This window comes from Myzus persicae, unplaced genomic scaffold (assembly GCF_001856785.1).
Source record: "Myzus persicae strain clone G006 unplaced genomic scaffold, MPER_G0061.0, whole genome shotgun sequence".
NCBI lineage: Eukaryota > Metazoa > Arthropoda > Insecta > Hemiptera > Aphididae > Myzus > Myzus persicae.
The window spans coordinates 237980-263190 of record NW_019100969.1 but is presented as its reverse complement, the minus strand read 5'-3'; the positions used below and the strand labels follow the sequence as shown (position 1 = coordinate 263190).

General features: G+C 31.7%; 1 protein-coding gene across 1 annotated transcript in view; it reads left to right on the top strand.

Moving 5' to 3' along the window:
- The window catches only part of LOC111027081 (octopamine receptor beta-2R-like), a 177111-nt gene that overhangs the window by 135366 nt on the left and 16534 nt on the right, over window positions 1-25211 (top strand). The window contains exons 4-5 of the mRNA XM_022305298.1: window positions 10606-11033; window positions 18672-19193. Coding sequence (XP_022160990.1) covers window positions 10911-11033; window positions 18672-19193 — 645 coding nt within the window. The 5' untranslated portion in view covers window positions 10606-10910. The remainder of the gene's footprint in view (window positions 1-10605; window positions 11034-18671; window positions 19194-25211) is intronic.

The window sequence follows — 25211 nt, the reverse complement described above, 5'->3', positions numbered from 1 at the left end:
AATATTTCTTTACACGTCTTAGAAAACGGAAAACACTCGTTGGACGAAATATATTTAAAAGTCTCAAGTCGTAAATTAAATCCTAAACCAATTTAAAAGTACGAAAATAATTTAAATAGCGTCATACATTTCAATGAGACTGTCGTTTTATTATGTTTTAATTCTCTCGATTGTTTTTTTTTTTTCATTAGTTCCTCGTTATTTTTATTTTTGAAATAAATTTAAAAACTTTTATTCTAAGTAGCTAATTTAATTTAGTAAAACAAAAAAAAAAACAGTCAGGTCGCATTTATCTTACCATTTGTATTATATTCGGTTGTTTTATTTTAGAAAATTGTAAGAGTTGTATTTCGCACTTTTATTGCAAAATGTAACATGTTTTGTACACTACTACCATTTATTGCGATACCTATGTTATTCATGAAATAAGGCGAACGTTGAAATACATTTTTCGAGGATTTGAATACAACAAATGGATTTGTTTTTAGTAAGATCGGTACATTAATTTTGTGCCATATCATCCATCATAATATTATGTTGAACAGTTTTGAATATCAAAATCGTATTAGTAATAATATTTGTTTTGTAAATTATTACAATTAATTAAAATTTACGAAGTCGCCGATGAGAAATATTCCTGTTTAAATACTGGGAACGCGAGTCATTAAATTTCGTATCAAACTTTATACTTATATTTTATAATTTCAAATATGTAATAATATGTTAAGTCAACCGTGTCTTCGAAATTTAACATGAACTTTCGAACATGCGGGCATCCACCGGTCCGTATACATTAAAAGATGTGTCGTATCGTTAATCTCCCGGTGTTCTCTTCTGACGTCTAATTTTATCAAATTAAATAACTACTGGCTCCTTTTAACTAGACAAACGCCAAAGTTAAGCTAACGAGCAAACAACCGAGAGGAATATTCCAAGACGGTTTTTTTTCCACCCAAGTGACAAGTAATTTGTTATGGGTGTATATTGTACCACGCACGCACACACATATTCATTACATTTCTCATCTTGCTAGTAATTTTAAAGTCTAGCAGCTGAGGTCATCTCAATTAATGCATCATATTATATATATATAATAATAATATATTATAGTGCCCCATGAGTCATTGTCACCGTTACTAACACTGCGGCTGATGGAAACCAAAAAACTAATGGTTTACTCCGTATACATTCTAACGCTTGACCTAAAAATATAATATTATATATGTACTATGTTGGTGCGCATTAATTTCAATTTGTCATAGAAGTTTCCGTATAACAATATAATATATAATTTATATATTTAATAGGTTTTTTTTTTGTATCGTATATACAATTTTTATTGGTGACGTTTCAGAAAAGTTGTATAGAAATTATGGCTCAAAATGTTCGTGATCCAATATAAGTTTTTTGCTACACAATTTTCGTAACTGACAGAAACTAAAAGCAGATACATAACACGATACACGTTCGAAGTTTTGGAGCTCAACCAAAAGAAATATAATAAATGGAAACGGAGGAAAAGAATATTTGGAAATAAAATAAACAATTAATATTTCAAACCGATAAAATTCAACTTAGTCACCGTACCCAACAGACCAATACGATATACATAATATATTGTCTAAGAAATCATATTTTAACAATTTTTCATTTTATCAGTAGGTATATACTATATATATATATATAATATATTACATGCATTATTCTAAAGCGTAAAATATTTTGCGCCTCTAAAATAAAAACACATTGCTTTTATATTTACTCTACTTTAATGTTAAGTTTTTCATTTTCTCAAATTAAAAAAAAACTTTTCTCGCAATGGAAATTATAATATTATGCTTTACCAAAATGAGGTTTTTTAAACAGAACAATAAGATGATTACATATTTATTATATATTAGCTATTGTATCTTAGAAATAATACTCAGATTATTTGACAATATCCAAATAAAATTATTCAAAGCATGGATATACGTATTTGAATACCATAGATGTTTTTCATAGTTTACAGATTTGTTATTGAAATATTAAACTGAGTGTTTTAATGTTAATTATACAATTTGAATAGATTAAAATTTGTTGTGATAAAATTGATCATTTCTTTATTGAACGTCCTCCTTAGCTAGACAACATATTCGTTGAACATTATAAGTACTTTAATATTAATTATCTTGACTCATCTACATCATTTCCTTTTAATTAATCATTTTCAATTGAAAAAATATTAATTAGCGTCTCGCATTATGCATGTACCTATTCGTTTCCGTCCGCATTAATGAAAAAAAAGTAAAAATTATTTAAATATTCTAAAGTTTAATAATGATTTTTAACATCTCAGAGTACCTGTTCGGCGAGAGAACACTTTAATTCTGCACATCCTCACATGACTACCTGACAGCCATACCGGTTCCCTCTAAGGTGAGGTTGGGTGTCGCGGAAGAACTAATTTTTGTCAGGTCTTGTCGAGTCCTCTCTCTAAACAGAGTATATTATATTCTCAGCGAATGCGGCTCTGATTGTAGTTAGCTATTGGTAAATTGTTTTGCGTTTTGCTGATGCCGCTGTCGATGCAACGTTAAATACAATAATATTGTAATATTACGATTTCGAAGGGAAATTCATTTAATGCATCAATCACATGTTTTTATTAAAACTCAAATTCCCTGTTAAAAGTCGTAAATATAAAACTTAAGGGAAGGAAACCTTTCACGAAACGTTTAACTCGTATATACGTGTGTTCTTGATATTTTAAATGTTTTCATTGTTATTATGGTTTCTAAACGCAACGAAGTGTCTAATGGCATTAAAAAACATAAAAGTTTATTTTATTAGTATTATTTCTGTTATATATATATATGTTCTGCTGTAATAAAATTAAAAACTTCACTTTAAACTTTTATGATATTATGTGTCAGTGTGAGAAAAATGCAAAATAAATATACTTTCAATAGAACCATCATATTGTAAGTTATGGTTTCTCGTCGTTATTGCGGATTTGAATTACAAGCTGTATTCGATAAAAAAAAAAATACCATAGATATTGACGTATAACGGCTTGTAGTATAAATTGAAGAATTTTTTTTGCTAAACTTTAAGTAATCATTTATTACGCAAGCAATAGCTGTATCATCAAATAATAATATAACATTTTTTTCATAGATAATAACTTTTATTTAATCATTTGTTTTTAAATTCTATGGTTGAAAACACATTATTAAAAGTTGTTTGCGGTACTATATTTATATTCAACTATACATATTATATATAATTTTATATTTATAATTATTGTAAAGACTAACCATTTCACAAACAATGCAATATATATTTATAATATCTTTTCTAAAATTCAACCAACATTAAAAGCGTAAAAATTGGTCAGTATTTTTGTTGCTTGTTTATATAAATGTTATTGGTGGATGTAACTCCTGAGATGCAATACGAATAATTTAAAACAAACCAACTATACGGTGGATAACTTCCAGTCGAGCAAATCGCCCGGGAATACCAGATTTGTTCAATGTATGCGTGTTCAATTAAAACTATAACACGCCTTTAAGGAGGCCTTGATCCCCATTCATTGTAAAAGAAGTTTTTAATTTATCTTAGCTCCTTGTGAGTTTGACAATCGATTACTCGTTTCGTGTGCTTATCGGTAGGCTGTAATGCACAGCAAACGTAAAATCATAATGTAATATATTTAAATTATCTAAATTATTGAAAAGTATAATAATTTAAGACTCAAAGTTCATAAAATTACGTTTTACTGTGACATCATTTTTTTCCGGTTAAGTTAAGTTCAAGAAAAATGTGCCGACCGAAAACGGATTGTATTAGAGCCAGTAATATCTACTTATTATGTTTTAACAAATTCCCTAGCGTTTTTGGATACAAAAAAAAAAGGTTTAAAAATGTTAATTATTGGCAAACGTTCGCCTGCCGTAAATACTGAAACTGCAACCTCGACCGATTTCGGATGAAACTACGCGTATACATATATAATTATAAGCTGCATAACGTATAGGACTTAGGGGCTAACGATCGTTTTACGAATACCCGAGAAATCCACTCCACCACCGTCGCGGTCCAATACCGCGAGCAGCAAAAAAAAAAAAAAAAAGAATAATATGTGTATCACACATTTTTTATTTCACAAAACTCCTTTTTATATATTATGATATAAAAACGAAAAAAAAAAAAAAAATGATATCCGTTCTATGTCACACGATTATCGCACCCGCACGACACGCTTGTGAATATTATCACGTCACGTAATCCGGCTATATAACAGGAACCTTTACATAATATATACATTATACCTAAATAACGTCATATATGCGCCAACGGTACACATATTATAATAATATAATAATAACATGTAACTGTACAACGCGGGGTAGTATTTTAGTCACCGCAGCGGGATCTCATTCATTGCTCCGTTGTCGGGGTCAAACACGCCGCGTATAATGCCATCGTATTATTATTATTATTATCTCCGTCATTATTATACGGTGAAACGAATTAATATCGTCGTATCTGCAGCGTTTACCCCGTCGCAGACGGTTTTATAATATTATCGTCGGCTACGCAATGCGTCAAATTGCAATTCGCTGTGAAACAATAATGCTACGCGTAATATACAATAATATAATAAATGTACGCAATATCGACGTGGCCGGGCCTCGCAACACATCATCAGTGTGAGGATAATCGACAGACCGTGTTGTAAAGTTGTGTTAAAACATTGTGTTTTTGGTTAAAACGATTTGAGGCGCAGCGGGGAACTGACGCACAGAGTATATAATATTATGCGCGCGCGAATAAAACGCATGTAAATTAAGACAAACATAACCATATTGCGTATATTATAGAGATTTCGCCATAAAGAAATTTTTTTGTTATGATTTACAACACGAAAATATTATTGCATAAGCGCGAGAATCGGAGTTTGTTATATATATTTTTTTTTTTCTGAGGTCAGACAAGTATGGCCGTTTGCTCGTTATTATATATTTTCGCGAGGGATTACGGTTAGTCGAGGAACTGCACGTGTATTTGCGTGGGAAAACATGACTCATCGCCAGTTCATCAACCCATCCGGGAGCCAGGGACGCCGGGCACATTCGGCGACATCAGACATCCGTGTCGATTGCAGGTGGTTGAGTGTGCACGGATCCGGGGAGAAATCGTAGCCCATGCGATCACGTCATCACGAAGAGTACAAGACGAGCCGTTTGTTTTATTGCAATACATATCGCGATGTCATAAACTTGTATTAAAAAAAAGTAATGTAGGTCGCGACACTGGAATATTATTTTTTGAGTAACTCCGCGATGCAGTTCGACTTAACGACATTACGTACTTGTCGTACCCCGCCGAATCGATTGGTTTATTTATTCCGCAAACGAACTCGTGTCCTGCGCAGACCGAGTTTTCCGAGTTTTATGAAACAAAGTTAATTGGGTGTGTGGTTGATCTTTCTGATCTTCTTAGATAAGACGTCGTGCAACATTTAATAGTCATGCATAACACACGCGAAACGGTGTGGCGTTGCTTATTGATCAGACGCGATGTTCCGTACTCTAGGTTAGAGAGTAGGTATATTGTGTAGACAAATGGAATAGTATATTCAACCTAGATTTCCTTAAAAAAAAAAAAAAAATACAAAGTAGATTGTTCTTTGAAATATACTTATAGAAATATACGGCAACAGATCATATTGTTATTTTTATTAGAGAATGAGAGAAGAATACTATATTATTATTATATTTTATTGGCTAAAAATATGTCCTTAAATTGCCTATTCGACACGCCGTCTTACATTTATAACAATATTATTGTAATTATTATAATAATATTGTGTTCTATAGTTATCGGTGACCTCAAAATACGTGCAAATAAGCTGATCCAACTGATGGACGATGTTTAAATTTCTATCTCGGTATTTCATATTGATCTAACTTTGACTGGTACTATAATTCCCGACCGTTTCCTTCTTTAAATCGGGAGCCATGCGACCACGATCGTTTTTAACATTATACAACTGAATAGGATTTGTTTGCATGAATTAAAACATTAAAAACTATACTGCACAAACACGAATATCTGGTAGGTACGTATTACACCAGAACTGTTTTTTTTCATGATGGTAATTTTATTTTAAAAATGAAAGTAATATTTGTGGTATTTATTTGACATCATAGTCTTAGTCCGAAAATACAACTTTTTACAAAATGTTTTTCTCTACTCTGATGTAGACATTGTTTTCATAAGTTTTCATTTGGTCATTTTTGTTGGTACTGTGACGGTTAGTGAACTTTAATAAAATTCATTCACACCATAGCATGTACCTACTTATAAAAGTATGAAAATCCATAAATTATATTCGTTATTTGTTACGTCATGGTTGGATGAAATAATATACAATATTATTATTTACTATCACACGAATAAAATTTCACATAATTGTGTAAGACGTTAATACAGCAAAAATATTTGTCTTGTTTGTTTTGTTAAACTTTACAAACTACAACGAATGAAAGCTCTGGCCCCGAAAATGTTCCAGAAAACCAGCGTTGAAAATGATCAATATTTAAAGTAATTGGATAAAGACTAAAAAAAAAAAATGTTAGGCTGATGTTTAAATATTTTTTAAGGTAAAACCCATAATACTGGTCATGTGATTATTATTAATTATATAACCATTTAACGTTTCAATCGCATCGCACAAACACGCAATTAATCGCCGTTCGAGTGTAGTTCACTACACACTGATACGACGTTGTCATGTGTAAATCAGAGGGGGAAAAAAGTGTTTCCGAAAAGTATGATTTATATATATTTTTATAACAACATCGCGTTTTGTACTGTCACTGTTCGGAATTGTCGAAATTGATCTCTCCGGTTCATTGCACATCGCTGTCAACGGTAATAGGACGGCAAAACGACAAGAGTCGGGGGAGGGGTCGCGTTTTTCCGCGGTGACCGAAAAGGATGTTTGATCGCGTGACAATATGACCACTTGTCATTGTAATTTATCGTGAAATGCAATCGAATTAATTATCATATACTGTATCCGACGTGATCCAGCGATGGCGTGTCGTTCAAACAGATTATATTTAACATTAAATATCATAGCAAAGTATAATGCTCCGATTGTTTGCTGTATGAACGAGATTGTGTAAGATAAATAAATAAATTTTTTTTTTAATTGATCATATGAGCCCGGCTACTATGGTCAGTTTGTTTAGCTGTTTGTAGGGCGGTGGAACAGTAGGTTTTAACAAGTGTGCATGTGTTTTTGTTTGGCAGAATTTTGATTGGGCACCCGTAGGTTTCTGCCATGTTGGGGGATTGCAACCTCTCTCTCCACACAGGTGTCTGTCCGGAGAAAAGTGCCGCCCGTGATCGAGGTTCGAACCAGCGACGGTGCAAGTTGCAACCGATGTATTAGTCAACTCGACCACTCAGTAACCCAATTTTTTTTTTCAATATGTCGACTGCAAATTTATCACAGTGGCGATATAAAATAATATACATTTTCTTAACGTTTATTTGAAATATACAATGCATAACAATTGTTTTGCAATAACCGTATTATATTTGATATAGGTACTTAGACATATGAATGATTATACTATTATTGAAAGAATAACGCAGCAATCAGCCGTATATAACACGTTAGACATGATATTAAAATATATAAGTATATTTATTTATTCTATGTTTTGTTTATCCGTTAATTTTATTATTTGTACTATTTTTTTATTTAATCATGCCATTAGTTCTACACCTATTCCTCTTTATTTCGCCCCACACTGCAGTGGTGGTGATCGAATTATTTTGTCTTGACGGTGCCTCCACGGTGGCGTTCAAATTATGTCCGGCTTCATTTTGCAATAATCGCTAACTACTGCCACCTACCACTACCCCTGAAGTGAGTGTATAAACCTGAACTTTGGTCTTCTTGGTAGATTTCGTGGGAATCTTCGCAAAGCGGAATTAAAAAAAATTGTAGGTATATGTGTAACTCTAAGGTTCTTTTAATTTTAAGACCCTTATTGTGGAGGGAATGATTTGATATGTAAATGTAAAATTTTACTTTTTTAATCATACGCAATGATTAATATTAAATTTTTTATATCTAAGTATACTTAAATATATCTTATTTCTTAATTCTTAGCTTTACCTCGCGTCATAATGTATAGTAGGTAAGTACACATCAGTAAATTTTACCATATGTATAAAATATGAAAATTTAAAAGACAACAATTTTCGGCTTTGTGCTTCATATCTTTTACACGACTAAAATTCACATATACACAGTATTCATAAAACATACGTATACAAAGTAAAAATTCAAATCTACAAATGTCTTTAAATATTTTAATAATCTCATATTTTTTTTACTGTTTAAAATGTTTGTTTTTTGCCCAAGTCTTTGTTGAAAAATAATGGACATTTTTTTATTTCGTGAAACTCTGTTGGGAAAATATTTGTACATTTATACTTAAGTAGGTATGTACAAGAAATGTTCAATCGGTTTACGTGTGTCAAAAGCGTTTTCAGCGGAAAAAAACCAAACAATAACACATACTACAGTAAAACCAATATTTCTGTCGTCGTTCCTGATAAAATTCTAAAAATACTCAATGATTTTTTGTTCAAAATGTTATTTCCAATATCAATAGCAAAAAAAAAAAACGACCACGGCGACTGTCGGAATTCCACGCAGATATTTAACGTCGGAGGGTAATTTTTTAACAAAATATACGATTCTCGTTTAATTAAACATTCTAATAGTCTTTAGTGGATTGGGGTTACAATTTTCTTGTGTAGGGCAGAAATCTTATCGACATGGTCTAATTGAAAATGTAAAAATAATTTAAATTCTCAAGAAACTTAATTACAAGCTTCGCCAAATCTGACTATAACTGTAAAAGTCAACTGACAGCAAAAGTAATCTGCTATTACTAGGGATTATAAGAAAAAAAACATTGTAATATATAAATTAACGATTACATAACACTTGTTAATTGTGTAGTGAATTGGTCCATGATCATGGAGAAAAAATAACGCAATGAGCAAATAATATATTGGTCCAGTCATTAGTTTTTTTTGTTTTCATGTATTATATTATATTATATTGGATATATTTTTTGTCACATGATATTATATTCAACATTGTTTAGTTTAAGTTATCAGTTACCACAATGTGCCACTGACTTACAAAAATAATGTTAATATTTTCTACAATTAGTGCCCGATATTGAATTTCCTCATTATTTTATCGATTGCAACTTTGGGAATATTTTGCAGTAAGATTCGTCATAGAATTAATTTTCAACTATTTTCTTTAAGTGGCTTTTTGTTTCTAACCGGTTACTTTGTTGAATTGCTTGCACAAACCTAAGGTGGTAAATTGTAATTTTTTCGAACATTTCATTGTAAATTTAAAACGACTCAGCCAACTTTCAATATACACGCATTGGTTCCACGACTGTGTGGTCCATATATGTATCTCAATAACGCATGTCTTAAATCATTGAGTAATTCGGCCGTCACACAATTGAATCAAAATACACAATTCTAAACCTCAACAACTGCGTGTTTTTTAGTGACGCTTAAAAATAACTTTATTTAAATGTTTTTCATAAAATATTATTCTGTTGCAAACAAAAAATGCCTGCATTATGTAATACACAGAATAAAAATTGATCACCAACTGCGATTGTCTAGCTGTATACAATTACGGTAGGTCGTATAAACATTTTTATTTTTAATAACATATATAAGCAATAAAGGATTGAACGACAACAGTTCTGTTAAATTAAATAATACGAAATATAAAGGAAATAATTTTGAGCAAAAACGAAGCACGTGCATGTACTTCAGTGCGATGTAAAATTGCTATTGCGCCCGTATAAAACAGGAGAAAATTATTCAACTTTCTAGTACTATACATAATATGGACGGAGGGCTTTACAAACCAGAAATATCTCTAGACTTGTTATGAAGAATCGCAGCGAGTTAGTGACGGGACGCGTATATCCATATACATTACATGTAGAAACTTATGCATCTCACTTTTATACTCAACATGAAACCTAAATATACTTCTCATCTAAACCCTCGTAAGACTTCGCATATATTATCTAATCTAAACCCACGTTGAACTCACATTTATCTTATTTAAACCCGTTCAAAACTCTTATAATAAATAATACATAAATGCATAATATTTTGTTTTTTGTTTCCTAATTATTATGGACTGATAACACTAACAACTTCACTGTGCAATAACAATTCGTTAGCTGATATTCTGCATATTTTAAACGTTTTAAAATAGTCTAGAAAATCAGTATGCACGATGTGTTAAAAATAGCTGGGTATGTTTCATATTTTATTTTCTCATGAAACGGTTTTATCAAAAATTGTCGATGAAGATACGAACCCGGAAAAAGTAGTATAGGTAAAGATTTTTAGTCAATGATGAATCGTTTAACTATTAATATTATTAACAGGTCTTTCAAAATACTGCAGTCCCCATAAACATATGAATAAGTACAGTAAAATATATTTTAAATGTATTGTTTTCTTTTGTTTCAGAATTTGGCATTGTACCTAGTCTGATTAATTTGTGACGCTGAAATCAGTGGTAACACCTTACCGAATAAATTATAACAAAAACCTCACGGCTGGTGTATAACTTCAACGCTTATAACCACGGTACAGTATAATCATATACCGCTGTGTAACTTAACGGTGGCGTCCGGTATGCCAGCGGACGGCCACGGTGACGTCCTGTACCGTACGTGATATCTGCGACTGTTCGTCGGTATGGTTAAACAACCGGTGACCGAGTACAATACTCCGGTTACTTCACAGGCGCCTTCTATACCGCAACAGCGGTCATGGAACATGGTGACAACATGTTCAACCACACCCCCACGTCCGTCGTCCCGTCACTCGATCCCCGGGACTCACTCTACCGGTTAAGTGTCATGGACAACGGCACCGACCCTACGGTCCAACAGGTATTTACATCAGATGATATAAAATTATTGTGGGTGCATTTCAAATTCATAATATTCAACACCAAACAATCTTAATTATAGTATATATTTGTAGGTCTTGGTACCTGATATTTGAGGATTGAGGAGGGTTGATAGCAAAATAGCTTTTGAATTTATATCCCTATTTTATACGACATAGATGTCCAAATATTTTAGTTTGTGCAGTATATTATTATGTCAAAATGGAATAAAAATAAAGTAAGATAAAAATAAAGTAAGATAAATATGATGGTGAAAATTCAAAACATTGATAGTATAGCTGGAATATAAATAATATTTTTCTTAATTTTAATGATTATATGTGTAGAATATGGGGAGGTATGTGAGGAACATTTTAGACGTCGCGTCTGACATGACTTTCGTTATTTGATTGGGATGAGTCTGATAGTTTCATTTTATATTGTCCGTTGGTTGAAAAGCCGTAATTATATTTATCAGGGTAATAATTTTATATAATGTATATGGTGTGTATTATTATAGCAGTAGAGTTGTAAAAGTGAACAAATGGTGTGTGTGTGTGTGTGTGTGTGAATATGTATTGTGGATATGCGTATTAAATATATATTTATGTATGAAGCTGAGTGAAACTATAAGTGTATTGATGAACATAATGTAACTATATAATAATTTCTTAGTAATTCAATCATAATAATAATATTAAATAAATATCCCCAAATTAAGTCATGTCTACATTGAGTTTAGTTCGATAACAGAAATAACAACTTTTCTTCATGATTACATGGGCCACTACTACGTTTTTCTTGTCTCAAATGCACATAACAGTATATAAATATTTTTGGAATGATAAAAGTTGGATAAATTTACACAGTAAAATATATATGTCATCATCTATGTACCAAATATAGTTATACAGTTAGTGGCACTCACATGTATTATAATATAATCACCTAATGTGTGAACTGTAAAGCATATCTGATGTTGTAGGTAAATATTAGTTGGTGGTTACATGAATGGTGGTCCTTTGTAGTGACTCTTTGGCAGATGTCGATATTATTGTTAAACATTAGGTTATTTTATATATTGCAAGACACGAGGTACTGAAAATACATATGTTGACTTTACTCAATTTTACGATAATAACATACCATTAGGAGGTTGAACCGCTAAACATATTTCTGGACGCCATTCACTGCAACTACTTAACCTTTTTCCGAAGTAAAAAAGAATACTTGGATCGGGTGAAAATGCTGTAACGGCAACGCCGGGTGGTTTCAAGGGCTTATAATTTAATATCGCGTCGTCGTCGTCGTCGTCCGCGTAATAACCATATTTTCCGGTCATTTTATCCTTTCCACGGTGGTGGTTGCCCAGCCCGACCGTAATAAACCTCCCACGGGTATTACATAATAACTTAGCGCCGTCGGCCACGCAGCGATTTAAACATAAAACCCTCTCGTGTATACATATAGGTAGACTGTTACGATATAATAATTATCGTATCCGCGGTTGATTCATCTATCTTAAGCGACCGCTACGAATTATCGAGGGAAAATTCGCTGACATTGTTAGGCGAAAAAAATCGAAACCTACGGAGTTCGCGTTGCGCCTAAAAAAATGAATAAATGAAACCCATTACTGCGCCGCATATTATAATGTTACAGCGATCGTGATTATCTCTTCTATGCGACGTGTGAGCTCACTTGTCCGGAAGTTAAGCGATAAGGCACGCGTGTGTGTTATATAAACGTCAGCCATTGGCTCTCCGATTCCCTGTTCGACACGATACCGGGTAATGTCTCGAAGGTAACTACAGCAGGGTTAGATAACGTGTCACGCGTTGCTGGTATATATGGTTTTTAACAGTTCGGTATAGAATTATTGACGACCCCCCCCCCTACCATGTTAGGTATAAGTCGTATACTATTATATTATGATTTAATGTATAATAAACCGTTATAACACATTAAACTTAATTGATAAAATATTATTATACACTACCTATATTTATATTGTATTTTATTGTGACTTTTCAAATGGATCACGCTCGAAAACTTAATTGGCTCGAGTGGCGTTTGCGATTAGTACGAAAGATTTTCGATTAACCTACACAGAGAAAACCCTGCAGTATATAGCTGCTGAGTACGTTTTGAACGTTCCATCTGAATATAATGACATTTTGAGTTTATCCAAAAACGTAATATCGCTTTGAGAGAGAGAATAATATTATTTGCGTGTACACGAATTTTCAATGTGTACATAACTTAACTTCCCTTATTTAGATCGACTTGAAAACTAAAAATAAAAAAACGTTCCGATTTTGTCCAAATAGAAGGAAATAAAATATAATATATATTTTAATTTACTGTTATCCAAACTGCCTAAAATAATGATGTGTACGTATAATATCCTTCTGTTACCAATTGGCTATTTGTAATTATTATAAAATATATATTTAAGCTTTTGAAATTGTATTTTAATTTACAGTGCAACGAATACATTTTGATAAATTGTATACTCTCTCTTTAACCTTCATCAAAGACAGCGTTTGAATGCCAAAAACCAATAGTAAAATGTCATAACTACCTGTATTTGCATTAAAATATATTATTAATTAGCTTCCAAACGTTTTTAACTTTTCGCAATTGCCACTCGTGAAAATTGTCCGATGTCGTCTTGTATTATTACGTACAACGAATTTAATAATTTAATTTATTCAATTATCAATTAAATATTTTTTGTACATTGGTATACTTAACATGTTTTCTGTGTAGTGTTTAGAATTGTAATATATTTTTATTTATACGGATATACACATGGTATTACAAACGGAACATATTTAAACGTTTCTGATATTTTTATCTCCACCATGCGTAATCTAAAAAATAAAAATAGGTATTTGTGTGAAGAATAACGTAATATAATAATATTTCTGACTAAACCAAACCTATTTTACCTGAGGGGGAGGACAGTTTATATCAAAGTATACATATGAGAGCGGCTTCGAGGAATCTCTATCATTGTTAAAAGGTATTTTTACAATATTATTATTGAAATCTTGTGTTTTATGCGTGGGAAAAGTATATACGGTTAACCGTGGTTGTGTTTAAATTTCATATTACCGGGTCGCGACTATATAACGTTGAATATATTATCTCGAATGTGGTGTATCAGTGATAGATAAATACCAAAAGGGGGAACTTGAAAGGATTTCGGTGTTCAATTTGACAAAACACTTACATATTTGTATTGAATAAAATTGAACTTATTTATAACATTATATAACAATAACCTGTTTATATAATGTAATTCATTACATTACCGATGAAGTGATTAAAGTATTTAAAATTAAGTTGAGCGGAGTGGAGTATTACAACAGGGGTGCCCGCAATAAGTTGATCCATTACTTTGCTCATAAAAACATTACATTAATACGTATTATGGGTAACTAAATATATTAACTACTTGACCCGAAAACATATTTTTTAAATCGAAATATTCCAAATAATATTCTACTTTGAAATATGAAAATAAAAATGTATGCAGTGATTCAAAAGTTAATTAAAAAACTTCAAAAAAAAAAAAATTGCAACGATAAAAGAGAAATAAAAACAATAATTTGTCTTCAAAAATGTTATTTTGTATAACGATTTAATAGATTATGTAAAAGAAATATCTCCAAAACCGTTAGTGTTTTCCGAAATAATGAGTATCTTGAGTTGAATGAATTACTCCGTATATGTGGTGTATGCAGTGTCTTGTTTGAAGTTTGAATATTGAACGTCTAGGGAATTTGAATGATTGGGAGTTGTTTTGATTGCAATGCCCCGGCTTGAATGTATGCAAGTGAAAACAATATTAAATCGTGATCACTATTGTTAAACACAAATATTTTAAATATATTTAACTCGATTTATTTAATCGCACTTAACATAAAGTTAAACATAATATTTCATAGTTGCTAAATGGAAATAGACCAAGCCATCCCTCCTTTTATTTTTATAAAAACTATACATGCTTAATACTAAGTGCTAACTTTTGAATTGTCAGGGACTTTGCGAAAAATTCGGGGATACTAGACTACTCGTGATAATGATAATAATCATATCATTGTATTATTATTCAAAAGACAATAGTATGCATATTACATACGTTATATCATTTGTATGAAATTGCTTTTCTTAGGACTTACAAAAATTACACATGTAATAATACATCATCTTATATTAATTCAGTATAGTATATTTTCATAAAGCTTGACAAATTGAATAACATGAGCTCGAGCTAGTGCCGTTCACGTTATACCATAAGCATTTGAGCCACCCACACCCTATGATCCCTCGGTAAGTCTTTCGGCACTGAATTTCTATGAAACGATTATGAGATTTTTTTAGATTTATCATCTCGTAAATCACAAGTAGATAGGAGATATAATATTAAAAAATCGGTTCCAAAAATGTATTTTTATGTACGTTATTATGGCATATATTCGTAAACGATATTATGTTTTATTTTATTGTATTTCGCATTCTACAGTATAATATTGTTGTCGTGTGCATTATAATACTATCATAAAAATATGAACCGTATAATAGTTATGTGTAATGTTTTAATTTTAAATTTTTTGATCGAATTTTTTTTTTAAATGTTAATCCATTACAGTGGCTAATCGGCTTTAAACGTTTGGGTTTGGGGGTTAATTAAAAACGTATAGACTTGTAAACACGAAACAATTTTGATTAAACGTATTGATACCACCAATATTTTCGGTATTTTTGTTGCACTTGCTGAGTACTTCCGTCCTTCATCACGCCATACTTCCACGGAGAGTCACATACAGTTCAGTCCCAGATTTATCTTAATATATAAAATGGTAAGGTCCCGGAGTCTTTTCCTCCCGGAACGAAAGACCACTATTTCTTTTCTTCTACGAGCGTTCGCTTCCGGGCCAATGGGAGCGCGAAAAAATATCGCGGCTTCGTCATTTTGAGATATTATCGTCTTCGCCTCATCGCCGGGATTGTTTCAAAACTTTTGCTTTTCGAGCTCCGTTCGCCTTTCTTCGTGCCCCATTCTCACACTTCGAAATCGCTTTTACAGACAGAACCAAAGTCGTCGAACGGAGCCTTACACTTACTGTTTTGTCCTTCTCTCGGTTAAATATATCGAATGAAACAGGACTGTTCTTCGACGGTCAGGTCCATATCGATCGTATAATTCTGTGACTGTGGAACGTCCGGTTGCGATATATTAAATTAAAAATTATTGGGCGATTTCGATGAGATCAACACACAATCCTGTGGTTGGATTTCAAGAAATCTACTCGAAAACCCAAAATATGTAATATGTAATAAATAAAAGACAATATTTTAGTGCTCGATGCTGTGATATAATATCGGATTTCACAATTAATACACTCTGAGTTGAATGAGTACGTTCAATTGTATATTGCTTATATATTAAATAAATTAACTATTTATTTGATGCAGAACCGTATACATGTGTACTATTACGCATAATAATAGCAATACAAATATTTTAGTTTTTTTACAACAACAGAAATTGCTATGTATTTACATCTATTTTGTTAACTATATGCAATAAAAATAATGGCCATATCCTACGGATTTCATCGGTTAAACATTGCTTATTGCAGTATTCGCTTATGAATACAAACGGCTTAAATGCTCAAATTTTTCCGTCTGTCAGCATCTGAGTAGGTGTCCCGTAGGTTTAGGCGTTAGGTTAAAGTCGTAGGGTAGGCGAGTTCGAACCCCGGCGGCGGATATATCGACGCCGTCGTTACTACGGCAGCCCTATGCTGTAGCATGGCCGCCCGGATTTTTTGCATTTTTTTTCCGGTTTTTTTTACATGATTTTTCCAAGTTCCAATGATTATTTCATTGTTATCTCCATTATTATTGTAAACATAATCTTCGTGGTGCTTACATTATGAAATAATTTCAAAAATACTTATACCTACTACCGTCTATCCGTATGATTAGAATATCTTTGGTTTATCATGCCGAATATCATTACCTACTTGCGATCTTCATTTTCTATACATTATGTGTGTATAATGTAGGTAAATACAACCAATTAGTTGAGTTTCACTCATAGACGCTGAACGGAGGGTCTGCGATCCGACGAAGTCGGATTGCCTACGTAGCTGGCTAACTTGAATGTTAAACGATTTTCACTTGAGGTGACGGACTTGCTAGACATTCCAACTCAGTTTTCGAATTTACATTTTTATTACATACGAAAAAGCAAAGGACATGCGACGGGGAACCGTGTTATTCAATTGCCGATTTTCGTGGGTAAAGTGAAATTTCAAACATTCCCGCGCTCGAAACGAGATCTCTAAGACTTATCAAAAATCGTTATCACCTCCTAAATTTTTGTTTTTTAACTACCCATGACGTCAACAGGAGTGACTTCTAAAAGTAATTTCAACGACATTGACGTCTGCATCGCCGATTCTCACAAGCCCCCGAGTTTCATAAGCTTGATTGGTAAACGATTTTCAATTGAGGTGACCACTTCATATACACTCAAGCGCGGATTTTGAATTTTCATTTCTTTACATACGAAAAAGCTCTGGATAGACTCTGAACGGAGGGTCTGCGATCCGACGAAGTCGGATTGCCTACGTAGCTGGCTAACTTGAATGTTAAACGATTTTCACTTGAGGTGACGGACTTGCTAGACATTCCAACTCAGCTTTCAAATTTACATTTTTATTACATACGAAAAAGCAAAGGACATGCGACGGGGAACCGTGTTATTCAATTGCCGATTTTCGTGGGTGAAGTGAAATTTCAAACATTCCCGCGCTCGAAACGAGATCTCTAAGACTTATCAAAAATCGTTATCACCTCCTAAATTTTTGTTTTTTAACTACCCATGACGTCAACAGGAGTGACTTCTAAAAGTAATTTCAACGACATTGACGTCTGCGGTCTGCATCGCCGACTCTCACAAGCTCCCGAGTTTCAGGACAGCGAGTTTCACAAGCAACTAGTAATTATATAAATGGATGAATGTTGTCCGATAATACGACTAAATGAGTCCGATAAAACAGCTATTTGATATTGCATTTCCCTGTTGTTACATTCTTATCTGTAGCATCTATTATACTAACAATATAAAATAAGTTCAGCGTAGAATGAGATAGTTATTTTCATAAAAAAAGAAATCAGTGGGATATTGGTCGTCGTTCGAGCTCGGGACCGGATTTTAACATTAATGGATATAATGAATAAGTCATATTAAATTGCAATAAAAAACAACGTGACGTGTATATATTTAATTAAATGTATATTCATTTTTAGCATTTAATACTCAAATCATAACATTTGAACATATTGTAATGTACTTTAAAAGTTCTGAGTCGGTAAAAATTTTAGAAAAAAATAATTACAAATGTTGTTATAGGCTCGATTAGGTTATTTTTTGGTTTATCGAACGACTGAGAACGTGTTACCTTTTTTACGTGTGACGATTGAAAAGACTTATCATTTACAACCCCCCCCCCTCCCCCGGTCACTTGACCACATCCACTCTGGCGTCAGTGTACCCACCATAATGTTTATTTAATAATTATTATTTTCATAACGATGACCAATTGACCGTGCGCAGGTGACCGGCGACATGATGGACTGGTCCGATTACGTGTCGGTGGCCCTGAAAACGTCGATCATGGCCATCATCATACTGACGTCGATCGGCGGCAACCTGCTGGTGATCGTGTCCGTCGCCCGGCACCCCCGGCTGCGGGTGATCACCAACTACTTCGTCGTGTCGCTGGCGTTCGCCGACATGTTGGTGGCCATCGTGGCGATGACGTTCAACGCCAGCAAGCTGATCAGCGGCAAGTGGATCTTCGGGTACTTCATGTGCGACGTGTGGAACTCGAGCGACGTGTACTTCTCCACCGCGTCCATTCTGCACCTGTGCTGCATCAGCGTGGACAGGTACTACGCCATCGTCAAGCCGCTCAAGTACCCGGTGCTGGTCACCAAGCGTCTGGTGGCGTTCCTGCTGCTCGTCACGTGGGTGGCGCCGGGCATCATCGCGTTCGTGCCCATCTTCTACGGCTGGTACACCACCGACGAGTATCTGGCCTACCGGATGGCGCACCCGGACGACTGCGATTGGGTTGTGAGTATTGTTGTCTGTTCGCTTTTCGTTCGTAATCCAACGTGGGGAGGGCGAGGGCGTCGACCGGTCGATTTCATCATTCGCCGGAGACGCGATGCGTTGTCGACTTAGTCGGCTGATTCAAAATGAATCCATCAAATTAATAAAACCATGATGCTTTTGAAAGTTTTCGTTTATATTTTATACATTCACTGCACAATGTCTAATATGCATACACGGTTTTAGATAAAAATATAGTCTAATACTATAATAATAGTAATAGTGTGCCTGTTGTGATGTTTCTCGATAAAATAATTTTGGATAAATAACTAACTACGAGCCACTCGTTATGTGATCTACAAACTAATTTAAAAAGTAGGTTAATTTCTCCAAACTGAGTTTAGCAAATATTTTATTTCCATACAAACTTTAAACTTAGTGTGTTAAATGTATTATTTGTTGACTGGTAACTTCCAACTTGACAATCTTGTGTTTACTAATCTCAACTTAACTTAAGTTGATTATTTTCATTAACTTGTCCCATACTTTGTGTATTACACAATGTACGGCGTGCATTAGTCGAGTGGTCGTATGAAATGTTCATGTCGTACAAATTAATAATTAAAATCGTATTTTTTTGGTCGAATCGTCAACTGGTTGTTTGATTAGTTGGTATTAGCTAAAATTTGTCGAATACAATTTATTTCGATATAAGTTGCAGCCTTTTTCGACGCGATAACTAGTTTGAGAACAGTATATACAAATGTGCAATAAACAACGCGATATCTAATATTGTGAAATAATTATAAAACATTTGAATATTTGTTCGGGACAGCAAATTTTCATGAAAAATGAATACAAATTTACCAAGTTATATCATTTTTCTCTTTTTTTTACATTATTTATAATAATTTTAAAACATGTACAATAATTATAATTATAACTATCTATAATTATAAATATATATTTATTATTTTCTTACAAACAAAATGTATTTTATCATAATAGTTTGTATGTTTCATTTTCGCTCATTTTAAAACATTCATATAGAAGTGTAAATTGTATTAATTTTGTTTTTATTTTATTTTATTTGAACCCCAATTCCATACGACCAATTGAATAGAGCCCAATATACGTATATTGTTTTTTTCAGTTGAGCTAACGATAGATACTACAAGAATCAATTAAATAAAAAAAAAAATTACTATTTGATAAAATGTAAAAACACTTTTGGTGTAGTGTGATTTAGGAGTTTGAACGACTGGTTTTAAACCGTTTCTGCAGTTGAACAGTGGTGTTAGAATATAATATCAAGATACAATAAAATGTTTTGGTCCTGTCTGAGCTATGTAACTGACAATTAGTTACTAACTAAAGTGTATACAAAGTGTGTCTATTAGTACATTTTCCTAACCTCACTGGTATTATGCATCATATGGCTTATAGAAAATGTTTTAAACGTGATTATTGATTAATATTATAACCATAATTTAATATTTTGTCCTCCATGTCAGTTTCAACCATGCCTAACTGTAGAAAAATATTTATAAGATAATTATTTATTTTCTGAGACCTACAGCAGTTGAAAATAATTATAGCCAAATTGTTTCTATTATAAGTGTTTTCCACTGCATATGACATTTTACATTATATTGTTATATATTATTAGTACGCTATATACTACTAAACTACTCATTGTGTCCCTTGCAATTTTTTTGTGGCGGGGTCGTTTGTATGATAAATACATTTCATGACTTTAACTGACGATTTAACACTTCACATTCACACACTTTAACTTTATTGCTGTTATAGTATAATTAATATGATAAAACATAATTATTAATTTATAAATTGGTTATTATCTAAAATAATAATGGGAAATTATTTCACATACCAAATACCTGACGGTAGGTGATTAATTTAATGTATTAATGGCAATCATTTGAACAACAGTGCTTTTAAAAATCCAAGCTATTAATTATTTATTTAAGTCAATTTTAAAAATATTATTTATAAATAAACGTTTTATTGAATTTGTGTTATCGACAAATAAATATTTTTTTTTCACTTATACAACTCGTGGAATTAAAAAAATAAATTATTATACATATTCTACATATGGTTGAATTTTCTGAAAAACCAAATTTATTAATTTTGATCGATATGTTTCGTCAGCCACGGTAAAGTGTTTAGTAATACAATAACAATTTCGTAGGTAACACTGTAGGTATTATATACTCTATCGTCATCAATTTCACATCTAAAACGATATTTTTTGGGTGGAAACAATTTTACCATACGTGTGTGACTGTCATTAGTTTTGCAAGACTTCTACCAATTCCCAAGACTTAAACATTTTAATAAAAAACGGCACAAAGTCCAACTAGGTACCTATACTGATAATATTATAAAAATACTTAGATATAACGTAAAAATAAAATTTGTAACTTTTCATTATTTTTTTGGTTCTACCTAAAAATGAGAAAGAAATTCATTTTTTATAGTTTACTATTAGTATAAAGTAACAATAAATATATAATGCACCAAAAGTCTAATGGATTTTGGTTTCTTGTGAATTTAGCCACTGACTAACTTATAATATATGAGTTGTTTGTCGGTGTGTATATTTTAAGAAGACAATCTATTGAACAATCAATATAAGATGTTTTGTCTTCGTCACCGCAGAATCCTATTCAAAGTCGTCAGTCCGTTATAACTTAAAATACATAATTTTGCTCTCAATATCTCAGACAGACATTTATTGTTCTACATTGCCTTTGCAAACTCGCATTAAATTCACACTAAACGTAAAATTTCCAGATAGTTCCATATTAATACCATCTATTTAAATAACAATCATTTTTATGCAATTTACCAAAAAATAAATACATACGTTTTTTTTTTTTTTTTTACACGTAGGTAGTGCCTTCAGCAACTTATTAACTCTTGTAATAAGTTATACCGTACGAACAATTAATTACTAAAATAATCCTTAAATATCCATATTTCTGTCGCTTTAATATTTTCAAAGATTGTAACAAATAAAAAACAAACTACATTAATATTATAAGCACAAATATGTACTTCATGCGTTATTGCTTATTAAAATTAATTACTGTAAATACTTCTTAATACTTGTAACACAGTTTTGAGATTAAAACAATCTGATTCGATAATCAATACACAAACAATGCATGACATTCTTTGAAACTCTTCGAAATTAGAGGGAGCTTAAATAAATTAATGGCACACGTGTCAACCCCTTCGATGCCAATGAATAACGCGGGGATAGTGCTTGTATAATAACATATTTGATAAATTCAAAGTTCCGTATATAGCGGAGAACAAAATAAACACACCGCAATGTTCAAAACTGATATCTACGCGTAGACAGTGTTATTAGTAAAACTGAAAACAAAACAGACAAAAGACTCGTGTCACTATAGAACTGTGCTAAAATAAATGCATAGGAAACAATGTCTCGTGAAATAGCTTTGTGACGTTTTGAATTCCATGCAATTTCAGTTTGTTTTGTTCTATTGTGTATTTTAATCACGTGGTTTTACGTAAAAATGAAAAAAATATATTAATTGTTTAAGTGAAACTGAAAAATTAAAAATCTTACAACTATGTTTCAATAGTTACTCGTAGACGTTCACATTTTATTGAGTATAGTATTTACCGTTAAAATAAATTAATAAATTATTTGTAGATTATATTATAATATAAATTATAAACTGACATATTTTAGCGATGGGTCGGATAAAAAAATAATTTTTCTTTTAACGTATAAACACTATATTTGCTTCGATTTTTTTTTATATTTCAGAAGAAAAATGTATTTATTTTATTTTAAGTGTCTCAGAATTCATAACAATTAATTTGTTTTAAATAAAGTGATTTAATTGGGATGTCGACGCTGATGACAAAGTTTGTCAAGAGAGTTTGAATAATATTAAATTTTGATAAAACTTGAGGTATGATTGATTTATATTTCACATCTCATCACAATATGCATTTCTGATTATTTTTAAGTTTCTATAATAGTATGATATAATATATAATATATATTCAGGGTTATTCACCAAGTATGCTCACCACCATTTTTTTTTAAAATAATAAATGTATTTAAATTATAATTTTTGGAATTTTTAAATATACTTCAAGACCATATTTTCAAATAATCGATATTTTTTTGAACCACCTTTTTAAGTCGTGACTGTAACGATACAAAACAATGTTTTTCAAATTAGAACCTCCTCCTTACATAGTACTATTAAGTAAATATTAACTAGTTAATAATTCAAATAATTAGTTTCTCTGCTTTTAAAAGTATATTAATAGTATTCAAAAAAGATTTTACAGGAATGTAAAACATTTAAATATTATGTAATATTAGATTAAATTTTTTTTTACTCATTATTTTTACAATAATTAACAAACGTTGATAGATTAATATTAATTACTACAATTTTCAAATAACAACACCTTTCAAATCTGATAAACCTAATATCCTTGGTACACAAATTTAAAAACTAAAAATCTACTCGTTTGAATTTTGATACATCAAACTATTGTTAAAAATTATCCATTAAAAAATGTAGAATAGAATGAAACTCATCTGAAAAACAAGTATAAATCTCAACAGGTGACTTATCATTTAATAATACAAATAATAATATCAAGATTTTGAAAATGTATTTTTTTTAAGTATTTTTTAAAAATTAATAAATTAGACTTTGAACAACTGCATTATTAAAAAATAAAATGAGTGAGTAAGTTGGGTAAATCACTATATATATATATTCTACATTTTCATAATATTTAATTCAATACAAGAACACAATGTAGTCATATTATACATAATACTATGCATTGAAAATATTATAATAATTTATCTATTTGTTGCTAATAACTAATAAGTAATATTAATAAATAGTTAATTTAGTTAATCATGTGCTTATTAATTAATATTTTATGTTAAACAATGGACTTTTACTAACTTACCACTATAATTATTACTTCATAGTTTATGCAAAATAATCAATTTACTGTATGGACAATAACTGAGAATATTAATAAATACGTCTTTATCCAAGGGACCACCCACACTAGAGTTTCCATTCGGTAAATATAAATAACAGGAACTTTTTTGAATACTTCTGTCCGAAACATGTAAAATGAAATAAAGATATTGTAAAATAAATACATTCTTCATTATTTTATTCAGTATATAGAATTTTTTTCATCGTTGAATAAGTATTTTTTAAATTTTTGCAAGTACAGTTTTTACTACAAGCAATCGCCGCAGTACATAAATCAGTCCAGTAAGTTTGTTTATGAATTAAAATGTTCAAAAAAAAAAAAAAATCGCTGTTAACTATTCGTGGGTCTGATCGATCGCATCACGTTTACCCACATTGAATCAGCGATTGGTTCTTTTGTTACATCCAGACTTATTGTACTCGTGTCACACAATAATGTTACGAAATGTTCTTATTTCATCTGCGATTGCTGTACCGTTTCTAAGAAATATAGTATTATTTATGTCTTACACAAAATGTAAAATAATTGAACTGTGCTAAAGGGTATATAAGAATAACGACTTTTTCGGGTTCACAAAATACTCGTAAATATTACTTGAATTATTCCAGTAGTACTTTCAGTACTTGTTATTTACTGATATTTTCGTACACTGCAGAACTCGTTATTATCGAACAGTCCATTCCAGTCGTTCATTGATCAATGATGATGATATTTTGCGAGTATAGTGCAATTTTTGTTTTTCTTTAGAACGTTGACAGAAAAAAAAAACAATATCGTCACAGACATTTGGAAAATTGTCGAGTCTGGTCCTGTCCCTGCAGGTCGTCTAGAATATTTTAAACGCTAACGACTCGCTGCAGGTATTAACTTTTACGCACTACTCCAGACGACGTTACTGAACACATTTTCTTTTATCGAAGACGTGCACAACAGCAAGCACAGTCATCGTTTAATCCATTTGCTCCATAACTTGGATTTCGGCTACCTGTATCA